Below are 25,670 nucleotides of genomic sequence, written 5' to 3'. Positions count from 1 at the left end.
AAGGGGAATGAATGAATGCCAAAATATTATCAAAAAATAAATGAATTAATTTCAACAATGTTCGAGAAAGTGAATGAATGTAAATTTGTCCAAAAAAGGAATGAATGAATGTCAAAGAAATTGTCGAAAACTGACTCAATGAATGCCAAAAAATTGTCCAAAAAATGAATGAATGAATGAATATCAAACATATTGTCAAAAATTGAATGAATGAATGTCAAAGAAATCATCAAAAATGAATGAATAAATGCAAAAAATTGTCAAAAACCTGAATCAATGAATGTCAAAAAAAAGTAAAATACATGTAAGTGGATGAATGAATGTCAAACAAATTGTCAATGTATAAATGAAGGTCGACAAAATGTTATTGACATAAAAAGAATGTTCAAAAAATTGTCAAAAAGGCGAATGAATGAATGCCAAAAACATTGTCATAAAATGAATGAATGAATGCCAAAGAAATTGACTAAAAATGAATGAATTGATTAATGCCACAAAAAATGATTGAATGAATGACCAAAAAATGTCAAAACACAAATGAATGAATGTTACAAAAATTGTCAAAAAAAAAATAAATGAATGAATAAATTTGAAAGAATGAATGTCAAAACAAATGACACAAAAACCCAAATCAATTGATGTTAAAGAAATTGTCAAAATAATGAATGAATGATTGTCCAAAATATTGTCAAAATATGAATGAATGAATGAATGTTCAGAAATTGTCCAAAAAAATGAATATTTGTTATGAATGTCAAAAAATTGTCCAAAAAAAGAATATATTATTGTCAAAAAAATGATTGAATGCCAAAAAAAATTGTCAAAAAATGAATGAATACAGTATAACCCCTCTAACTGGAACCCGCATCCCTCGAGAAAAAAAAAAAATCATCGAACTACTCGCATGGTCCAGAGCATGTCCCTATATATTTGGTGTGACAAAACCCAGGATAGCTCGAACAGCCATTTGTCAAATACCCTTATTCCTCGAACAGAAATGTATCCCTGTTTCATCAAATACATAGTATTAAACCATGTACTCGTCTAACAAATGTTTTTTGGCCCTTCAGAAATTTTCAAATGCTCATATTTATGTTATACATCTTGCTATCAAAAACCACATTCATAAGAATTTAAAATGTTGAAAATCGTGGTAATTTAAATGTCACTGACATGTTATATGATCGATCGAACACTGTATTCCTCGAAATGTTGATCTGTTCCCCTGCTGTTCGGGGTTTTACTGTATATGAATTATTTAATGTAAAAAAATTTGTCGAAAATATGAATGAATGAATGTTAAAAAACTATCAAAAATATTGATTAATGTCAAAAAAGTGAATAAATGAATGAATTCAAGAAATTGTCAAAAAAAAGAATGAATGTTTGTTATGAATGTCAAAAATTAACATGAATGTATGTATCATTGTCAAAAAAAATAAATGAATGAATGTCAACAAAATTATCAATGAATAAATGAACATCAAAGAATTTGTCAACAGAGCAAATGAATGAATGCCAAAAAAATTGTCAAAAAATGAATGAATGTCAAAAACATTGTAAAAAAACAAAGAATGGAAAAAAAATGAATGTAAAAAAAATCAATGCATGAATGCTAAAAAATTGAATGAATGAATTTTAATGACATGTTTATGTTCTATTCTGAGTGCTAAACAAACATTAATAAAACTTTGTTTTTAAGTACAAATTGTCGGGTTGTTGTAATATGAAATAAAGTTAAAATGCAAGGATATGCTTTAATAGTTACATGGAGATGAAGTAGTATAAATGATTTATGTTTGCAATCCGCCTAACGTTATGAGAAAATAAAAACTTCTTTTAGACATTATCTTTTTAAAAAATGTATCTATTATTACAAGTTTAGCAATAGCTATAACTAGTTCTAAATCTGCAGTCAATACTTTAACTACATTGTTGGAATTCAGTGTAATCTGGAACCTTACAAAATGAATGTACTGTGTAATTCATTTAAACAATGAAGATTCGTGACCATGTTTGGCTGTCTGACGCAGTATATAAACTTAAGTTTAAAACTTTGCATATCTGGGAAGCTGTAAGAATATATGCACGCTTACTAATAAAAATACACAAAATAAATTTGTATGTACATCCCAGAAAGAAAAAAAAATATATATGCTTGACCATATAGCATGTAGAAAAGAGTAGGCTACAATTTATCTACTAACATCTATGATTTACCCTCGTATCATAAATTATAATTTATTTTCGAAAAAAAAAGATTTAGCAAAGCAAAATATACCCTGTCGTAATTTTGTACACTGGACATGATCCTTGTCTCGACATCAATGAACGTTTATCAAATATAGATCTAACGGCAGCTGAAACCACATTAACTATACTGTACTTAATTGTGGTTCCAATATTTTAATGGAAGTAACCGTTCTTGTTTCAGTTCGTACATTTAGAGGAAAAATCTACCCCAACTAGTTTAGTCATCACACAAGTTCATATACAAAGTACCGTCACTAAGGCTACAGCAGTCACGTTTCAACAAATATTTTATTAAAATGTCAACAATTGGATTTTGGAAAATCCATGGTGGCACATTTTGTAACTTCACTGATTTTAAAATCTCTGAAGAAATGACAACTTTAAAGCAGTGCCAAAATATGTCATCTTCGATACTCCAGGGGTTACTATGAGTGTTTTTATATCCACCCCTGGACTATCTCATAGTTAAACAGAAACAGTTCAGGGGAAAAAATCGACCAATCATAAGGCCTGCAGTTTTCAGAGAGACTGATAACTGGTAATAGTAACCCCTGGAGTATCGAGGATGTTCCAAAGGTGGATATAACGTCAGTAATAGTAACCCCTGGAGTATCGAGGATGTTCCAAAGGTGGATATAACGTCAGTAATAGTAACCCCTGGAGTATCGAGGATGGTCCAAAGGTGGATATAACATCAGTACTAGTAACCCCTGGAGTATTGAGGATGTTCCAAAGGTGGATATGATATCAGTAATAGTAACCCCTGGAGTATCGAGGATGTTCCAAAGGTGGATATAACATCAGTAATAGTAACCCCGGGAGTATTGAGGATGGTCCAGGGGTGGATATAATATCAGTACTAAGTAACCCCCCTGGAGTATTGAGGATGGTCCAGGGGTGGATATAACATCAGTAATAGTAACCCCTGGAGTATTGAGGATGGTCCAGGGGTGGATATAACATCAGTAATAGTAACCCCTGGAGTATTGAGGATGGTCCAGGGGTGGATATAACATCAGTAATAGTAACCCCTGGAGTATTGAGGATGGTCCAGGGGTGGATATAACATCAGTAATAGTAACCCCTGGAGTATTGAGGATGGTCCAGGGGTGGATATAACGTCAGTAATAGTAACCCCTGGAGTATCGAGGATGTTCCAAAGGTGGATATAATGTCAGTAATAGTAACCCCTGGAGTATCGAGGATGTTCCAAAGGTGGATATAACATCAGTACTAGTAACCCCTGGAGTATCGAGGATGTTCCAAAGGTGGATATAACGTCAGTACTAGTAACCCCGGGAGTATTGAGGATGGTCCAGGGGTGGATATAATATCAGTACTAGTAACCCCTGGAGTATTGAGGATGGTCCAGGGGTGGATATTACGTCAGTTCAGTACTAGTAACCCCTGGAGTATCGAGGATGTTCCAAAGGTGGATATAACGTCAGTACTAGTAACCCCGGGAGTATTGAGGATGGTCCAGGGGTGGATATAATATCAGTACTTGTAACCCCTGGAGTATTGAGGATGGTCCAGGGGTGGATATAACGTCAGTACTAGTAACCCCTGGAGTATCGAGGATGTTCCAAAGTGAGGATGTTCCAAAGGTGGATATAACGTCAGTACTAGTAACCCCGGGAGTATTGAGGATGGTCCAGGGGTGGATATAACGTCAGTACTAGTAACCCCTGGAGTATCGAGGATGTTCCAAAGGTGGATATAATATCAGTAATAGTAACCCCTGGAGTATCGAGGATGTTCCAGGGGTGGATATAACGTCAGTACTAGTAACCCCTGGAGTATCGAGGATGTTCCAAAGGTGGATATGATATCAGTAATAGTAACCCCTGGAGTATCGAGGATGGTCCAAAGGTGGATATAACGTCAGTAACAGTAACCCCTGGAGTATCGAGGATGTGTATAATCAGTATAGTAACCCTGGAGTATCGGATGCCAAAGGTGGAATAACGTCAGTAACAGTAACCCCTGGAGTATCGAGGATGTTCCAAAGGTGGATATAACGTCAGTACTAGTAACCCCTGGAGTATCGAGGATGTTCCAAAGGTGGATATGATATCAGTAATAGTAACCCCTGGAGTATCGAGGATGGTCCAAAGGTGGATATAACGTCAGTAATAGTAACCCCTGGAGTATCGAGGATGGTCCAAAGGTGGATATAACGTCAGTACTAGTAACCCCTGGAGTATCGAGGATGGAAATATGTTTACATCAAAACACACCTAAAACATTCCAATCTATCAGAATTATGTAAATTATAACAACTTTATAACTCGCAATATTTAATCATCTCCAGACTAACGGGCTTTTGGATAATTAGGCCTTAGGATATAAGGGTTGTACAGTGTTTATCAATAGAAAATATTTTCAATGCTGATTTTGGATAAAATTCATTATAGATAGCGTCTATATCATTATAATGATTATTTTTCTTTGTTTTCAGAATAAACATGGGTTTCTGATAGGCTAGTTCTGTTTTTTGGCAGCCATATTGTTGACCGATCAATCCCAAAATGAATTATGCACAACTAAGACTCTAGGGGTTCCTACATATGAAATTTGAAAAAGATCCCTTCAGTACTTTCTAAGAAATAGCGGTAACAAGAATTGTTAATGGATGGAAGACGGACCACCGATGAAAGGCGATTTGAATAGCCCACCATCTGATGATGGGCTAAAAAGCTCCAGTTGTGAAATTCCTCCTAGTTTTGGAAGAAAATGTTATATTTGGCAGTATTCTGCATTTGCATATTACAGAGTTATCTGCCCTTGATTGTGACATCCTGTGTTTACGAGCGTAGGTCATAATATCTGGAGAAAACAATGTGAATTCCCTCACAAAATAATGACATCACAATGGATACATACCTAAGGGAGCTAACTCTGTAATACGCAAAGACGAAATAGATCACTAATAGTTATTCACTGGCCTTCTCATTGGAATGGTTTGGTTTGAGTGCTTCATCCAGCATAAAAAAAGACAATAAGTACTTGACATTGAAATAAAATTTATTTTATCAGACTGATACAAATTAATAATCATCACAATAATTTGTGATAGCAATCATATGCGGTAATAATGATAGCATTAATACATGTGTATATGGTGCGCAGGATTCCTTGTCACTTTATAGGCAGTACATTTTGCTAAGATTTCCACAAGGTGATATAAATATATATACAACAAATAGCTTAGATATGTACCTTCAACATAAAGTAGTATTTCATGTGTCCGTCATAGACATCTGTGTGTAAAGGAGACAAGATTTATAACAGTTTTTTTGTAATCCAAGTGTAGATAAAATGGAAGGGGGCTAGGGTAGATGGAAGGTTATATTACATTCTAAGAAATTAAATCTCATTGTGCAATAATCATACTAACTCTACTTGTTGATATGTTACCATAACGATTAGGACAACCATCCACAGCAGGTGATAAACACAGCAAACATTATTGCATTATAATCAATTATCTGGCCACATTTACCTCATTGACCTTTGGTACCTTGACCTTACGTACCTTGACCTTTGGGGCCTTCAGCTTTCATACCATTGATCTTTGTAACAAATGACCTTCAATTATCCTGATAATGATTGCTACTATTTCGAAAAAAAAAGGTTTGATACATTGAAAAGAACATCTGACAGCTTAAAGAAGTAAACTGATTTCTCTTGGATGTACATGTCCTGGAATGGATAGGTTTACTAGTATTATTCTCTATTCTGAACCACAACTCGTTTAACTGAATTTAGCAGAAGCTTGGTTTAGGGCCGACTACATTTAACCGAGGAGGATGTAACAGTGTACTGTATAATTGTGAAATTTTACGGATATAAAATTTAAAGATATACTGTTTAGAATTTATTTCCAGAGATTATTTTCTCAAATCGCCTTTGTAGCCTTTGAAGTATTATTCACATGACAGGGTGTGATATATAGTTAAAACCAAAAAATTGGCGAGGTATTGAATTTCACAAATTTCGGAATTTGCAAACATAGTAATACTATAAGTAAATATACTATTTTGAAATGTAAATTTTTAAACTCTAAAGTAAAAATGTTTCAATAATGTTTAAAACTATTGACAGGCGACTACTAAAATGTTGGATCAACTCATTCTCCGCCACTGTCAAGCTATCTATAATAAAATGAGTAACATTATAACTTATGGTACATATGGCACATCATTGTCATGTTCTATTAATGAATTCTGTCCCCAATGTTTCACGATCAGATGGTTCATTCTGACAATATAAACCTAATTCCAGGCATGATTGTGTACAATATTGTTTTAAAAAATGAAAGAAAAATTCACAAATTTTCACAAAAATTACAGATGTTCCACCGCTGACAAATGGTATTTTTTCACTATCAATAAACAGAAGCAGACTATTAAGTATTTTTCTTAAGTTACAAAAGTTACTTACTTTACACCGTTACCACCACTGAAAAGTTTGAGCTTTTAATTTGACTTCAAGTTTAAAAATATGAAAAATAATTAATTGCATCCCAAAAAAATTCCATGGCACTATATCCTATATGGAATGAAGTACTGATTGCGCATGCATCATAGGCGAAATACCGGTAAATCATTTTAATTTATTTTTTTGTGTTAATTAGACATATATTTACACCATTAAACACAAATTATTGTTCAAATAATGAATATTATTATGCTCTGTCGGCGGTGGAGCATCTTTAAAGAAAAAACAGTACTATATATATGTATGTAGTGATTTTGTATGAAAGCCAGTTTTATGAGCTGCTTCTGTATAAGTTTATATAAATCCTTGTACTAACAATACTTCAGGCCTAAACTAAAGGTGGGAAGGCGGGTTAGTAAAATAAATATCTCAATATTTTGGAATGTTTCTCAGACTTTCTGTGCTTTCTATTCAATTACTATCTAACCATCAATTATCTACTTACACAACTACCTTTATACTCTGGCTATGATCATGGACCACTAAAATTCAAATTTATGTATTAAATAAGTACAAAATATTTAGTGTTATCTATAAGTACATTTGTATCTAATGTTGTTCATCATTATTAAATCATCATTAATGTGGAATATTCCATTAATATTATATCACCAAGCATTAAAAACCAGAGTAAGCAAGTTCAGCTTCAAATACCGTCACATTTCTATAATATTCAAATGTTCTCCATTACAGATGACATTTACAATAGCAGCTGAAATTATCCTAATTCTGAGGAGGGGCTTCTGTTATATCTTAGTGACCAAATCTAAAATTACTTAACTATAAGTTCTTACACCTTGATTACCTTTTGTGAAAATCTACAAATAACAAATATATCAAAATATACAAAAACTCACAATTATCTTGTTCTTTCGTCATAAAATCTACTTATTTTCCGGGCGAGTATTTCTTTCAATAAATGAAATTTTAATTCAGATCAGATTGCATACATCTACGAAATATCGCAATCAAGAGCTACCTAGTACAAGTAATGTTATCACAGCTCTTAAACATATCACTGCTTACATACCTCATCTTATTTTATTTTGAATGAGTTGTTCCCCTTTGATTTATCATTTTGATGAGTTATGTCCCCTGGGCCCTTTGATGTGCTACTGAAGGTGACATTTTACAAGATACCACCATGAAATTATTCACCAAAAAGTCTCTAATTTATGATCCTGTACAGATGACTATCAAAGTGTGTCTGCTTACAAGGATGGATAAAGACAAATGGTTTTCACAAATGAAATATATTATATCAATCTATAAATAGTCATGCAAGACCTTCTTCACAAATGCAGGAGTATACTGTTTTGATGAGAAAAAAAGGTGTAAATATGGGCTCAGAAACACATGAATATAACAAAACAAAGACTGTTTTTTACTTAATTATCTCAGGTAAAATTGTGGTGTCTTGTAGAACCAACAATAAATTGTGATTAACAAATTAATATTACGATCAATTTCTTCAAACGAATGTCATTTGCTGCAGAGTTTCAAGTAAACCAATTAAGTTTGAGAGTCTTTGAAAATATCTAATAATTATCAAAATTTCAGAATACGATTATGCAACTCTAAAAAGCTCAGAAGTTTCCCATTAACATAGAAACCAGCTGTTTTACACGAGATTATTTTGTAGAAGACAAAACAGGAGTGATTGTTTGATGAAACTTGTATCAAAAACAGAGTACTGTTAATATATAATGTATTAATGTCAATATAAGAATTGATATTTCATCTGAACTCATGAAAATGTATTACTCCGTAAATGCATACCATATCAAAGGTGCCCTCATAACCAAAGCGTAACAGTAACAGAATGTGTTGGGAAAAGATGACAGGAGATTTTTGTAACCCAACAAATAACACTTTTATACATATATCAAGGATATAGTACAAACATAAACAGTACACAATAATAACCAAGGGGAGACAATCGCAGTAACTAAGGGAGACAACACTAACTGTTTTAAATTCCCAGCACTTACAACAACAGCTGTCCAAGAGATTTACATACATTTTGTAGTTTTGCCAATATTTTCAGGTAAAAAGCTTGATGCATATAAGTCATTCTATTTTCACTTAGTAGACACAGTAGTAACATGCAGAAACCAAATATTTCCATTTAAGCACAGTCAAAGGATCCATTTGAAATTCCTTCAAATTAAACAATGGCATTCACTTAAAATTCTTTCTTTTACATAAATAATCAGTTCCTATAGGCCCAGAGGGCCTGTATCGCTCACCTGGTTTGTAATGCCAAATGATTTTCTGAATACAGGTTCATTGTTTCTTTTCTGAAGGAATTTTAATATTAACCTCTAAATCCACTATTGGGCCCCACCCCTCCTGCCCCCTGGGGGTCAGAGCCAAAATTTATATACAAGTTCTGTTCCCCTTCCACAAAGGATGTTTCTGGCCAAATTTGGTTACAATCCATGCAGAACTCTATGAGAAGTAGCGATTTAAAGGATTTACCTCTATTTCCCCTATTGGGCCCCACCTCTCCTACCCCCAGGGGATCAGAGCCAAAATTTATACAAGTTCTGTTCCTCTTCCCCCAAGGATGTTTGTGGCCAAATTTGGTTACAATCCATGCAGAACTCTAGGACAAGTAGCGATTGATAGAATTTACCTCTATTTCCCCTATTGGGCCCTGCCCCTCCTGCCCCCTGAGGGTCAGAGCCAAAATTTATACAAGTTCTGTTCTCCAACCCCCAAGGATGTTTGTGGCCAAATTTAGTTACAATCCATACAAAACTCTAAGACAATTAAGTAGCAATTTATAGAATTTACCTATAATTCCCCTATTGGGCCCCGCCCCTCCTGCCCCGGGGACCAGAGCCAAAATTTATACAAACTCAGTTCTTATTCTCCCAAGGATATTTCTGGCCAAATTTGGTTACATTCCATGCAGAACTCTATGACTAGTAGCGAATTAAAGGATTTACCTCTATTTCCCCTATTGGGCCCCACCCCTCCAGCCCCCGGGGGGCCAGAGCCAAAATTTATACAAGTTCTGTTCCCCTTCCCCCAAGTATGTTTGTGGCCAAATTTGGTTACAATCCATGTAGAACTCTATGACAAGTAACGATTTAAAGGATTTACCTCTATTTCCCCTATTGGGCCCCGCCCCTCCTGCCCCCGGGGGGGTCAGAGCCAAAATTTATACAAGTTCTGTTCCCCTTCCCCCAAGGATGTTTGTGGCAAAAGTTAGTTACAATCCATGTAGAACTCTATGACTAGTAGCGATTTAAAGGATTTACCTCTATTTCCCCTATTGGGCCCCGCCCCTCCTGCCCCCGGGGGGTCAGAGCCAAAATTTATACAAGTTCTGTTCCCCTTCCCCCAAGGATGTTTGTGGCCAAATTTTGTTACATTCCATTCAGAACTCTATGACAAGTAGCGATTTAAAGGATTTACCTATATTTCCCCTATTGGGCCCCGCCCCTCCTGCCCCCGGGGTGTCAGAGCCAAAATTTATACAAGTTCTGTTCCCCTTCCCCCAAGGATGTTTGTGGCAAAATTTAGTTACAATCCATGTAGAACTCTATGACTAGTAGCGATTTAAAGGATTTACCTATATTTCCCCTATTGGGCCCTGCCCCTCCTGCCCCCGGGGTGTCAGAGCCAAAATTTATACAAGTTCTGTTCCCCCTCCCCCAAGGATGTTTGTGGCCAAATTTGGTTACAATCCATGCAGAACTCTATGACTAGTAGCGATTTAAAGGAAATGTTGACGGACAGGACGGACGGACGGACGGACGGACGGACGGACGGACGGACGACGGACGGACGGACGACGGACGACGGACGCCGCGCCATGACATAAGCTCACCGGCCCTTCGGGCCAGGTGAGCTAAATAATCAGTTCCTATATCACCACCTACAGTCAACAGATTCTGTACGCCCTTTAACAGGAGTTATGATAAGAACACAATAATCTGTGGTTCGCGTTGCCGCCTAGTAAACCATGCATTTGTCCTTTACATCCAAACCACAGCTTGGAGTTATAACACATTATATCACAGTCGAATGTCTTGAGGACTTTGTGCTGTCCTCTCTGTTGCCACGGAGACTGTTTGGCTGGGAGCGAGGAGCCGACTGGGCCGCACCATCATTCCCCGTTAACAGAACTGTACCATAGAATTTCTCCTGTTCCTCCCTCTGTCTCTGGAACTCTTCTTCTAATCTCTGAATAAAATAAAGGTAAACATGTAGGACACAGCTTTTTAAAGGTTTTTAGCATCTAATCTTTTAAAATTTGAACATTTATGTTCACCAGTATCTACTAATTCAACATACATATGTACATCTATATCATATGTATGTATACATGTACTTTTCTTTCCATAACATGATGATTATGATTATTATACGTAATCCTCATTTAGTAGAATACCATGACATATTATTCCCAGAATCTCACACTTTCATAATATATATATTGATTTATTATCTACATTTCATGTAGCATCTGACAATTATTATTGTGGAGTTTGGTGTACTAATTTTCTGCTTTCAACTTTAATCATATCCTGCTCACAATAATTTGAACAACTTTGACCGACAACATGTTAGTACCTTCCCTGCTATATCTAGAAATAATGATTACAACAGATTCCATTGATTGGGAAAGGAATTTCAATTTGTTTGTTTCATTCCAAGTTTTATTTTCTATCACCAAGAGGATCAGAATTAACCAGTACCTTTTTATATTTATTTTTCATTTAAACATGCACAACCTTGTAGTCTATAAACTGTAGTTTTTGCAAAATCACCTTTGTAATTTTTTGTATTTTTTTTTTGAACTACAGACATATTTATTCACAAGTTCACATAAATCTTCAGTAACATGTATGAATTATCAAACAGATTCATCTCAAATTTAAATGATGAGTTCACAGAAGTACAATTAAAACATTTCTCTATAATTAATAACATTTTTGCAAGTTTCTTTTCAATATTTGAACACTAGAATAATATTCAGATGTTAATCCAAATTTTCTTTTCCTAATGAACTCATCAGTAATTTTCAGACTGAATCCCTGCAATACAAACTGTAAAGTGTTAGCTTACAGACATGTTAATTGTAGATATAAGAGAATCTCAATCGAGTGTCAATCTAATGATGAAATCCATCAAAAACCTTAACAACAAGAACCCTGGTATTCAAGGATTTCATCTCAGATATACACAAATAACATCATATGACTTTGACTTTTGTCACAGAATCAAATAAATTTGTATTTATAAACAAAGTCAAGATTTTAATATACAAATCTGAAACATTAATAAAGGATTCCAAAATGTCTTTAACTTTGTATCAGATGTTATTATCTGACAAATCTCAAATGACGTGTGTGGACAAAGTCATATAATGGAGTATAATTGCTGAACATGTAACCAATGGCATGCAAGATGAAGTTGTTTTACCAGAACCATGACAAGTTACTTACGACTTTGTACAATCACTTGTGCTAGCTGAAATTCAGCCACACCGATACATAGTTTATAAAGGTGCAGGTTATAAAACTTAACAATTGACCAAAACTATCTTTTCAAGATTATTTACTTCATAGTATTGAAAAACTTTGAAACAAGAATTCAACAGAAGTGGATGTGTCGCCTGCACAGCATCACAAAAAATAGTTATTTACAGTTGAAAATATTGTTAATAATTAGGTTAAGTTATCAAGTCCCGTAACTCTTGCAAATATTGATGGATTTTGACCAGTATCAAACCCATTTAAGATCTCATTGATATAAAGCAATATACCAAATTTAATTGAAATCGGACAAAAACACTAAGTTATCGAGCGGAAACCATGTTTTGACAATTTTAAAGTCCCGTAACTCTTACAAATATTGATGGATTTTGACCATTATTGAACTCATTTAAGATCTGATTGATATAAAACAATTTACTAAATTTGGTTGAAATTGGACTATAAATACTTCAGTTATCGAGCGGAAACCATGTATTTATCTGTTTTGACGACTTTAAGGTTCCATAACTCTTGCAAATATTGACCGATTTTGACCATTATCAAACTCATCTGATATCTCATTGATAGAAATTAAAGCAATATACAAAATTTAGTTGAAATAAAACAATAAATACTTAAGTTATCGCAGGGAAACCGTTTCCCGGACACCGAAACCACCAACATAGTGATACCTAAGTGTCGCCCTTGCATCGCAGGCAACACAATAAAATTTTTAGTTTTGGGATTTGAGAAATTCACAAATATATTAACTTTTTTCATATTTAAATATATAAGATATATGCTATGTGGGCTATGATGCTTTTGAACAATTACTCACATTACAGCCAATTTCAAATAAAATTGCATATTAACCTCATATCAAGTCAATAATGAACAAATCAGCTGGTGTTTGGTGCTCTCGTAACAATATATTGGATGTTAGGCACCAGTGCATTGGGTACAAGTTTAAAGCATTTCAATTCATTTGCCAAATTACATTAATTCAATGTACCAAACATGGTGAAGAATTTTAACAACTTTAACAAAATGTCCTTAACCCTGTGCAGAATTCACAAAAAAAAAGTACAAAAAACACAAAGCTAACAAAATCACCTTTGTTATTTTATGAAGTTATAAATTTTGAAGAAAAAAAAATAAATTCAAAATTCCAGAAAACTTCAATTACTTACAGTTAAAATTAGATAGAAAAGCAGCGATATCAAAGCTTTGTGTCAGCTATTATTGTTATATATGGGAAATAATTTGTTTTGTGGTTAGTGCTCAATTTACAGAGGTAACCGCTTCTCCATTTCCTGTTCAAAAGTCTCCACTGAAAATTGTCAAACTCAATCTTAATGACCCTCATTGCCCTTATTCTTATTTTTGTATTATAAATTCTCCTTACTACGTAAAACAATTCCATAAAAATATCAAAGTAATTTTAACGACCTTATGTTTCTTATGTCTATTAGACTCGCACATCATTTAAGTAAAATTGTCCAGGGAGACAACTCTAACATCCAATGATTTATACTGCACAGTCTATGTACCCTGTTGCTCCAGTTCTTATAATGATACTTGTAACTAGTTAATTAACACCATCACATCATTTGATACACGCATGAAAGGATGTCCTTTTTGATGGATTTTGTTTGGTTTAGAATAGATTAGATCACTTTATACATGAATATTTCACAGATAATATACGCAGGCCATGCCATATCGATATCATTCTACAGTTCAATAGAACACAGGCCCAATGGAGTGTTTACAATGATACAATCATCTTTACAGTATCAAGGTTGAAAAAGTACATTGATTATAAAAATGAAAGAATATAAAACTGAGAATTTCAGAGTTAAAAATTATGTTACTTTTCTATATGGAGTTACAATTATTTGCTTCACTTTCCCGTTATAAGCTTTCCTCCAGAACGCTCTCCATACGAGGACTAAATCAGAAATTTCAAAGTACATTCATACACTTTGATACGACTTTTGGCGTGTGAAGACTTAAAAATTATACTTTTGCATCTTATAAACATATTTAATGATAAATAACTGTCTAAGAAGATCAAGTTTTTATATTATAATGGAGTTTGAAATTACTTTTGTCATGCAGATATCCCATACACAAACTTTTTTACAACTCTGCCTTCCAGCCACAGGGTATAAGATCATGATAGCCCTCTTCTCAGACCCGAGAAATATACAAGCTTTTCCGACTTAAAATATAAATGTTAAATTGTTACTGTTTTTGATTATAAATCATCAGTAATAGGAGGTTTATGTACCTGTTTCCTGGGGGTGAGCTGGTTCTTCCATTCCCGCAGCTCATTAGCGTATTGGTCGTCGAGTTCCTTAATCTTCTGTGTCTCGTGCTCCATCAGCATCTTTCGTTTCTCAGCCTGTATAGGAAACCAGAGTCAGGCAATTCTATCAAATAAAGCTAGGATTACCTCCCCTAACTCAGAAAAACATTTTCCAATATATAACTTACAAATTATTTTTTCACTTCAAACTTTCTAAACTCTCTAGTTTTTTTTTTAAAGAGACATTATATCCTGATTTGATTTCATCTCACTTTCATTTCATCTTTCCCAGAGTGAAACTGTTGTGGTACCTGTAGAGCCTCGAGCTCCCGTAGACTGGTGTCGTTACGGAACACTAACTCCTCCCACTGGCGTTTGTGTTTCTGTTCTTGTCGCTGTTGTTCTGCTTTCATCCTCTTCTTCTCATTTTCCTCAAACTGAAAAGTTAAAAATAAACATATCAATTTCAGAAAGTGATTTAAGCACTAAATGATCCTCAAATGGCAATGATCCTGAACTGATCATGAACTGAAATATATATTCGTGGTAACTTAAGCTCCCTTGCTTTGGTTACAACCTGATATATTACCTTACAACAACTATGAGCTTCCATCAATGATTGTGGTGTATGAGTTGGTGACAGTAACCTGGAAGACTATTTATGACTTACCTGTTTCATCTTTGCCCGATCATCTTCCGGCGAGCCGATAGTACTAAGGCGTAAACTTTGTTTGAACATGTTGGCACGTGTTTTGGCCTCACTCTTTAAGATTTTCGGGAGTCGTTTCTTCTCAAGCGTGTGACGGCTTTGCATCTCTTCTTCCTTGGTCGTGTTACTGCGCTTCATCTGCTCCACTTCCTGTAATGGTAAAATGGAGATATTATCTACCAAGTAACAGGGAGGGGTTCATTTAGATAGAACAGTCATGTAATCTACCACAATCAGTTAACAGGGAGGGATTCATTTAGATAGAACAGCAATGTAATCTATCAAGTAACAGGGAGGGGATCATTTAGATAGAACAGCAATGTGATCTAGTAAGTATCAGGGAGGGGATCATTTAGATAGAACAGCAATGTAATCTACCACAATAAGTATCAGGGAGGGGATCATTTAGATAGAACAGCAATGTAATCTACCACAATAAGTTGTACAATGTAACTATGTGGTTGCTGAATGCTATGTTGAGAGACTTTGTTTAAGTTTGATCTTTTTAACTGGTTAGTTATTTTATCAAGCCAACTCGTACTATAATTCAAAGAAGAATATCTATTTGCTGTATTCTTCTTTTTGAGTTGTGAAGGCCTGAATGTATTAAAGATAATTTGTAGAAGGTATCTAATGAGATGTCTACCTTCTGATGTCGGGTGAGCATCTGGTGTCTCTTCAGGAAGAACATATCCTTCAGCTGACTCTTAGCCAGCTGGTGTTTCTCGTGGAGCTGTTGTTTTTCTGTCTCCCAGATCACAGACTCTCGTGCTGTAAGGAAATGTTAGAATGTATACTATAAAACGGAAAATTATCATGTATTGATGAGGACAAAATAGCGTCAATATACTAAAGACTGCTACCAATCTTTCATGTAATATGTTCAGTACTTCTAGATTTTATCAAATACAAATTCTCAAATAGATATCCTGTTACCCAGAAACACCAAGTGTAATACTGTAAAGACTTTTATGAGAATTGTCAGATCATTTCAACATAATACTTATACATCTATTATACAAAGTTGAATAGAATGTCAGGGGAGATAAAAATGATTTTCAGGGGAGATAAATCTGACTCACATCGTAGGAGCTGTTGTTTCTGTTGGAGGAACTGACTCTCCAGAAGTGCCACCTTTTGGCGATGAGTATCTGACAACTGTTTCATGTGCTTCTCCATTCTTTCTTGTTGATTTTCAAAAAATTGTCTCTCCTGAAATAAAATTTTACCAGTATCAGATCAGGTTTAAAAACATTTGCAGATTTCGCGCACATTAACAATCACTTGTAAGAGCAATACTACTTCAGATCTTTTTTTTTTTTTTAAATTTGAAGTCTTCAATATTTGCTATTTTAAATATAGTATTTCCATCTACTGACATTTCTAAACATTCAGGAAACCTCAAAATGTTGATGAATACTATTGGATTCATACCTTATTTTCAACTTAACTTCATGAAATTCTTTTCAAACTTCAAAATCTGTGATATCTCTGAACCCTCTACTTGTGTGATTTTTCTGCTGTAAAGCATCCTTACCATCTAATTAAATGTGACATTGACCTCCATTCTATTTCAAATTGACTTACCTTTTCAGCCAGTTCAATCTCCTTTTGATCCTTCCTCTTTCTGACACTTTCCTTTTTATTGTCTTTTGGCATCAGGTCTAGTTCCTGCTTCAACAACTTCATCTCCTGTCTCTGTTGTTCCTTAAATGTCTTGTATTCTTTTTCCTGGTTAAGAAGAAACAAATGAAATATATTATAATGCACCATGACATCAAAATGAAACCCTCTCTACCAAAAAAGATGATACAAAGACACAAGATCCTAATCACCAAGTCAAACAATGGTATGACAAATTACAGGTGAGTCGTCTCAGTCTTATCTAGGTCAACGATAGACTGGTACCAAGATATAATTCAGTAACTTACCTATGACCTTATGCAACATCATTACTTATCATAAAATCAGATACTTTCATTTTACCTAATTTCATACAAATTTGTTTTGTTTTTCATCTGGTGCCTCATTCATAATTATGCAATAAGTATTGTCCATTAATCTTAATCTGTATCTTATCATACAACCTTAAAATGTCATTATAAAATCACATCCTGCTTTAAATCTGCTTCCAACAGAAAAGACATAGATTCCTTAAAATTAACTCAAGGACAGGATATATAGAGGGCAGATGAATAAAAAATCACCTGTTCAATTTTGATGCGTTTGCCGGCCGACTTCATATCCAGCTGTTGTGTAGTTTCAGCCCTCTCTACCTGTTGTTTCTGTTGTTTTGTCAATGTCTCCATATCCTGGTCGTAATTCTGGACCAATTTCTGTCAAAAAAGGGAGATCATTCAATTATCTGAACAGGGGAGATAATTATCTGAACATCTTCAGATTTCTAGCTAAATGTTAACTTAGTGGTTAAACAAATTTTAATTACTCATAAAAACTTGATCATATTTCTTTACTGATTTTTAGGTAAATATTTGAGATTGAATGAAATATTCAGAGCATAATAGCCAATTAACATTATTTACAATAATTCCCATCAACTAAAGACATTCCCAATGGCTAAGTTGGTTTCTGAATACTTTGATTGATTTAGTACCTGCATATCTATGTCGAAGCGTCGTTCCTGGCCCTCGCGAGCACATTGTGCCTTGTATAACAGATCCTGGTACTGTTTGTTCTCCTGCTTCTGGAGCATCTTCAGCTCCCGCAGGTCCTGCTTCCTGTAACACACAAGGGAGATAACTCCATCAGCAATATCACTTACATATGTTGCTAAACTAAAACAATTTAGTGCCTGAATCTCCATAAAGTAACAAGGTGTTTTTATAATTAAGTATTATTGTCAACCCAAATCCTTCCCATTCACTTGAGGCCAATAACTTGGGAACACCACTTGAAAACATTCATCCTAATACAATTTTTGGGTTCATTGAGAAACGGGACATTTCAATGAGTTCTTTCTTTTAACCCTTCCCAGTTTTTTTCAAGTTTAATACACAACACTTTGTTTAAAGGGCTGATGACCACATGAAAGCAAAGCTTCACCATATTATAGCTTTAATGTTTGAACAGGAAACCAAAGGTATTCCCTTGGAAGTGTAATCATGATGATTCAGAATGAAAGAAATGTAATTTTATGTCTTATTATGACCACAATCAGTTAACAGGGAGGGATTCATTTAGATAGAACAGCAATGTAATCTATCAAGTAACAGGGAGGGGATCATTTAGATAGAACAGCAATGTGATCTAGTAAGTATCAGGGAGGGGATCATTTAGATAGAACAGCAATGTAATCTACCACAATAAGCTAACAGGGAGGGGATCATTTAGATAGAACAGCAATGTAATCTACCACAATAAGTTGTACAATGTAACTATGTGGTTGCTGAATGCTATGTTGAGAGACTTTGTTTAAGTTTGATCTTTTTAACTGGTTAGTTATTTTATCAAGCCAACTCGTACTATAATTCAAAGAAGAATATCTATTTGCTGTATTCTTCTTTTTGAGTTGTTAAGGCCTGAATGTATTAAAGATAATTTGTAGAAGGTATCTAATGAGATGTCTACCTTCTGATGTCGGGTGAGCATCTGGTGTCTCTTCAGGAAGAACATATCCTTCAGCTGACTCTTAGCCAGCTGGTGTTTCTCGTGGAGCTGTTGTTTTTCTGTCTCCCAGATCACAGACTCTCGTGCTGTAAGGAAATGTTAGAATGTATACTATAAAACGGAAAATTATCATGTATTGATGAGGACAAAATAGCGTCAATATACTAAAGACTGCTACCAATCTTTCATGTAATATGTTCAGTACTTCTAGATTTTATCAAATACAAATTCTCAAATAGATATCCTGTTACCCAGAAACACCAAGTGTAATACTGTAAAGACTTTTATGAGAATTTTCAGATCATTTCAACATAATACTTATACATCTATTATACAAAGTTGAATAGAATGTCAGGGGAGATAAAAATGATTTTCAGGGGAGATAAATCTGACTCACATCGTAGGAGCTGTTGTTTCTGTTGGAGGAACTGACTCTCCAGAAGTGCCACCTTTTGGCGATGAGTATCTGACAACTGTTTCATGTGCTTCTCCATTCTTTCTTGTTGATTTTCAAAAAATTGTCTCTCCTGAAATAAAATTTTACCAGTATCAGATCAGGTTTAAAAACATTTGCAGATTTCGCGCACATTAACAATCACTTGTAAGAGCAATACTACTTCAGATCTTTTTTTTTTTTTTAAATTTGAAGTCTTCAATATTTGCTATTTTAAATATAGTATTTCCATCTACTGACATTTCTAAACATTCAGGAAACCTCAAAATGTTGATGAATACTATTGGATTCATACCTTATTTTCAACTTAACTTCATGAAATTCTTTTCAAACTTCAAAATCTGTGATATCTCTGAACCCTCTACTTGTGTGATTTTTCTGCTGTAAAGCATCCTTACCATCTAATTAAATGTGACATTGACCTCCATTCTATTTCAAATTGACTTACCTTTTCAGCCAGTTCAATCTCCTTTTGATCCTTCCTCTTCCTGACACTTTCCTTTTTATTGTCTTTTGGCATCAGGTCTAGTTCCTGCTTCAACAACTTCATCTCCTGTCTCTGTTGTTCCTTAAATGTCTTGTATTCTTTTTCCTGGTTAAGAAGAAACAAATGAAATATATTATAATGCACCATGACATCAAAATGAAACCCTCTCTACCAAAAAAGATGATACAAAGACACAAGATCCTAATCACCAAGTCAAACAATGGTATGACAAATTACAGGTGAGTCGTCTCAGTCTTATCTAGGTCAACGATAGACTGGTACCAAGATATAATTCAGTAACTTACCTATGACCTTATGCAACATCATTACTTATCATAAAATCAGATACTTTCATTTTACCTAATTTCATACAAATTTGTTTTGTTTTTCATCTGGTGCCTCATTCATAATTATGCAATAAGTATTGTCCATTAATCTTAATCTGTATCTTATCATACAACCTTAAAATGTCATTATAAAATCACATCCTGCTTTAAATCTGCTTCCAACAGAAAAGACATAGATTCCTTAAAATTAACTCAAGGACAGGATATATAGAGGGCAGATGAATAAAAAATCACCTGTTCAATTTTGATGCGTTTGCCGGCCGACTTCATATCCAGCTGTTGTGTAGTTTCAGCCCTCTCTACCTGTTGTTTCTGTTGTTTTGTCAATGTCTCCATATCCTGGTCGTAATTCTGGACCAATTTCTGTCAAAAAAGGGAGATCATTCAATTATCTGAACAGGGGAGATAATTATCTGAACATCTTCAGATTTCTAGCTAAATGTTAACTTAGTGGTTAAACAAATTTTAATTACTCATAAAAACTTGATCATATTTCTTTACTGATTTTTAGGTAAATATTTGAGATTGAATGAAATATTCAGAGCATAATAGCCAATTAACATTATTTACAATAATTCCCATCAACTAAAGACATTCCCAATGGCTAAGTTGGTTTCTGAATACTTTGATTGATTTAGTACCTGCATATCTATGTCGAAGCGTCGTTCCTGGCCCTCGCGAGCACATTGTGCCTTGTATAACAGATCCTGGTACTGTTTGTTCTCCTGCTTCTGGAGCATCTTCAGCTCCCGCAGGTCCTGCTTCCTGTAACACACAAGGGAGATAACTCCATCAGCAATATCACTTACATATGTTGCTAAACTAAAACAATTTAGTGCCTGAATCTCATAAAGTAACAAGTGTTTTTATAATTAAGTATTATTGTCAACCCAAATCCTTCCCATTCACTTGAGGCCAATAACTTGGCTAAATATGAACACCACTTGAAACATTCTAGTCCTAATACAATTTTTGGGTTCATTGACTGGGGTCTAAACGGGACATTTCAATGAGTTCTTTCTTTTAACCCTTCCCAGTTTTTTTCAAGTTTAATACACAACACTTTGTTTAAAGGGCTGATGACCACATGAAAGCTCTAAAGCTTCACCATATTATAGCTTTAATGTTTGAACAGGAAACCAAAGGTATTCCCTTGGAAGTGTAATCATGATGATTCAGAATGAAAGAAATAGGTTTGGTTTTATGTCTTATTAACAGCTAGGGGCTTTTAAGGACACACTGGGTAAGATGTTGGAAGAAAATCGGAGTACCCACAGAAAAACTGCCGACCAGTGGTCATCAACAGCTCCGCATGGGATACAAACTTGAGACTCAGAGGAGGAGAGCTTGTGGTGATACGTCGGGACATTTAACCACTCGGCCATTGAAGGACAGGAATTAAGTATGGACATAACAGCCATACAACCTGCAGGTATCTTATTTATTACAGAATAGCAAAGTTAAACTATAGTGTTTGCCTTATCATGAAAATGAATTTTACAAGAATTTGGTACAGAAGTCAATAATAGGAACTGATAAGATATAAAACAAAGCAGATGGGAAAAGTGGTGATTAGCTAGCACAATAACTCATTGTTGAATAAGGAATTTTTTCTAACAAATGATTCAATACACAGACATAGCAGTGTCCCTAACAAAGGTTCAATACAGACATATGCAGTGTTCCTAACGAATGGTTCAATATTCAGCCATATTACACAATGTAAAGGTGACACCATTACTACAATTACCTGATCAACTAGATAGCGTTATGTAATATGATAGTCACACAAATTACGTCTCACCATCTTTAGGATGTTGTTACAGAGAAGAGTGACAGAACCATTATAGATTTACAGGTGAAATGTTGACCTTCATTTGACTTGCTGTAAAACATTATTAAGTTTCAAGCTATTTTAGTCTTCTGAGAATTCCTACAAGTTACAGGGATGTGATTGATGCTCTCAGCAAAGGGAGACAATCTCTCGACTATTGAGAGGAACTCCTTCGCCTAGTGTTTTACAAGGTCATTTTATAATGTAATTTTAGATCATGTTTGACTTGTTCTGTTTTCCATACATATTGTTCAATCAGAGGAGGAAATCCTTAGAAGAACTACATTGTCATTGTTTCTTGTGATTGGTAAGAATTGTGATTATGTATCAAATCTATGCTATTGCAGTTTTAATATGTGACTTAAGATTATCGTATGGTATAATTTGTATATGATAATAACCTAGGACTAGAACCTAATTTCACTGCTGTAGAAGACCAGTAGTTCATCCTTTCCTACATCCTCTAGATACTTATACATAAACCAAGTTTTATATTAATGTACGATACTGACAGATATTATATAACTAATCCAGGATAATCTCCCTTGTCGTTTTGCCTGGCGTGATATACATGTTGATGCCTGATTCAGCGTTTTAAATACGTATTCACATGTCATTACGTGTGACATTCCCACTAAGGATCGTGTGATCTAATATTTCTGAAGCCTGGATTTGTAACTTCCAGGCATTAATACATCTTTGAAAATCAATAATTTGACTCATGTTTCCATAACTAATTAACATTTGTGCTAGATGTTCAACATAACACAGAACTTCATAATTATTTCAACTGATAACTAGAATCTTTCTTTTCAATTTCAATGAATCTTTGTTTTCAAAGATTTATTAAAATGAAAATTTATGAAAACCGCTGGAAGTCCTGTTTGATGTGAACCACTTCTAATCGCATCTGTAAAGTTATTTCTGGACAAGGACATTAAATGCATCTCTGTACATTATCATTGTATTCACACATCTTTTGTATGGTGTTTTTGATTCATACATTTTCTCACAAATTATCAAAGAAACACTCAGATTTAATCAGAGCCACACATATATACTATCTTTTTATAAACCAGATCTAGAACAATTCACAGAGGCAAAATAAAATACAGAATCAATATCCTATATACATCTCCTAAAACAATATCCTGATTCTGATTTAATTTCTTTGTCTCTAAGAATCTTGCAAAGTATTGATTTTACAGTATACAGCCAAAGAAGATATAGCAATAAAAACAAGTGAAAACTCCATAGAAGTAAATAAGACCCACAACCTCAGGCTTTTTGTCTGACTTATTGTGGCCGACAGAAGACATGATTTGAGGGAACAATGCGTGGCTGTGGCCGAGAGAAGACATGATTTGAGGGTACAATGCGTGGCTGTGGCCAACAGAAGACATGATTTGAGGGTACAATGCGTGGCTGTGGCCAACAGAAGACATGATTTGAGGGTACAATGCGTGGCTGTGGCCAACAGAAGACATGATTTGTGGGTACAATGCGTGGCTGTGGCCAACAGAAGACATGATTTGAGGGTACAACGCGTGGCTGTGGCCAAGAGAAGACATGATTTGAGAGTACAATGCGTGGCTGTGGCCGACAGAAGACATGATTTGAGGGTACAACGCGTGGCTGTGGCCAACAGAAGACATGATTTGAGGGTACAATGTGTGGCTGTGGCCGAGAGAAGACATGATTTGAGGGTACAATGCATGGCTGTGGCCAACAGAAGACATGATTTGAGGGTACAATGCGTGACTGTGGCCAACAGAAGACATGATTTGAGGGTAAAATGCATGACTGTGGCCAACAGAAGACATGATTTGAGGGTACAATGCGTGGCTGTGGCCAACAGGAGACATGATTTGAGGGTACAATGCGTGGCTTTGAACTTCATTCTCCATCTTACACCTAGTACATCACATTCAACACAGACTTACAAAGATTTGTCTTGATGTAGGAATCCGGTACAAATACCAAAGAACTCAACGGGAGAAATTTAAGATCTAAAGTATTTGGAGAAAACTTTCTTGTGATCAAAATAATATGAACAGCTAATCACAAAATGATTTGTCACCTTACTGACTGATTCCAGCATCAAATACCAGTTTCTTGTAATGTTGTTTTTCTTGTAATGTTTTTTTTTTCTTGTAATGTTTTGTTTCTTGTAATGTTGCCAATCTAAGTTAAATAAAAGATGCTAGTGAATTGAAGTATTTAAGTATGGACCTTTTGTTTAGAATTTGAAATAAAGCAACATCTGGTCATTGGGTAAATGTTAGAAGGAATGTCTAAAGACTAGTGGTGTTATGGAAACTGAGCAGGCAGCCTTCTACTAGGTTATCATACAGTATTACATCAATATTTATGATTATAGTAAAGCACAATACATGACATAAATTGTATTAGCTTCATAAAAATATGAAACCTTTATGCATGTGCTTGGTTGGTATAGCCTATATCTGATATACAGAATTAACAGGCAAATCAGGCCTAAAAGCCATGTCGTATGATGGGCACCATATAAGGCCAATATTTACATACCAAACAACTCCAATCTACACCAAGTCTCACACGCAAAATGTCATAAAATGGCTCCAAACTCAGACAAACTACATCTAAAAGGTCCAGAGAGAATTACAAGTAGGATCGATATGACAAATAGTCGCAAAACCAAATATATAGGGGCGTAGGTTATGTAATGGTTTGTCTGAACTTAACGTGGGAGTAAAAACCTCTGTTTATATGTGTGGGGTGGTAACCTTTTGTCAGGATTTGTCTTTATTGGTATGTAGTTTCTATGGAGACGTAACATTTTTTCTGAATCCAAATGTAGTAACCATAGAACAATTGGTTTGAGTAGACATATGATAACCATGACAACATCATATGGTTTAATTGTAATAAAACTTAATTAATAACTGTGTGAGGTGACACTGACATCATATGTTGTCATTATTGGTATACCTATGATGCTATGGTTACATAATGGGTTGTCTAGGGTGATTATGGTAACTATGGTAATATGAATCTCTTTTTTATTTCATTGATTTAATCTTTTTTAGATACATGTATAATAAAACAAGTTGCAGATATTCAAATTTTACTTGGCATTTTGGACAAATTACCATCTAATTTATAATTGCAGGATTTATATTCCCTGGATAGGTATAGCAGATAATTTTGTAGGATTTTCAAATTAAAACCAAACAAATCAAAGCTCCTGCCGTTAACTGAGATTTGTAAGCTTTCTTACACCACTTTATATGTATTTTAAACTGATATATAAGGCACTTATCTCATTTCACATTGAATTAATACTGGGTGTGTTACATAACTAGGCACCAACACCGTGTAACGAGATCTAGTATACACATTGTCAACATTATACTGATTCTAATCCAAAAGGGCGTGTTCTTGTGGTCACATACATCTGTGTTTACTTCTAATCAGATAATACACAAGAGTCTTAATAAGGCTCCAAACTGAGTCAATTTTAAGTTTTGTTTCAAAGCCATCAACACATTCCTATAGAGTTTCCTATTCCTTTTATCAGGTTCATTAAGTGAAATTTTATACTTGTTAGAAGACTTTTGTCCCATTTCAGAACCTATTTCGACTTACATAATCCTGATTGTAACTCTATACCA

At 34.6% G+C, this 25,670-nt stretch overlaps 1 protein-coding gene across 1 annotated transcript in view; it reads right to left on the bottom strand.

The window, feature by feature from the left end:
• Positions 1 to 10,541: 10,541 nt before the first annotated feature.
• The window catches only part of LOC138334297 (serine/threonine-protein kinase 10-like), a 71,604-nt gene continuing 56,475 nt past the window's right edge, over positions 10,542 to 25,670 (bottom strand). The window contains 9 exon segments of the mRNA XM_069282939.1: positions 10,542 to 10,953; positions 14,542 to 14,655; positions 14,871 to 14,996; positions 15,230 to 15,418; positions 18,857 to 18,981; positions 19,293 to 19,422; positions 19,798 to 19,941; positions 20,418 to 20,546; positions 20,825 to 20,948. Coding sequence (XP_069139040.1) covers positions 10,780 to 10,953; positions 14,542 to 14,655; positions 14,871 to 14,996; positions 15,230 to 15,418; positions 18,857 to 18,981; positions 19,293 to 19,422; positions 19,798 to 19,941; positions 20,418 to 20,546; positions 20,825 to 20,948 — 1,255 coding nt within the window. The 3' untranslated portion in view covers positions 10,542 to 10,779.

The sequence above is a fragment of the Argopecten irradians genome, chromosome 11 (genome assembly GCF_041381155.1).
Source record: "Argopecten irradians isolate NY chromosome 11, Ai_NY, whole genome shotgun sequence".
NCBI classification, from domain to species: domain Eukaryota; kingdom Metazoa; phylum Mollusca; class Bivalvia; order Pectinida; family Pectinidae; genus Argopecten; species Argopecten irradians.
This window is presented reverse-complemented; position numbering and strand designations above follow the sequence as displayed.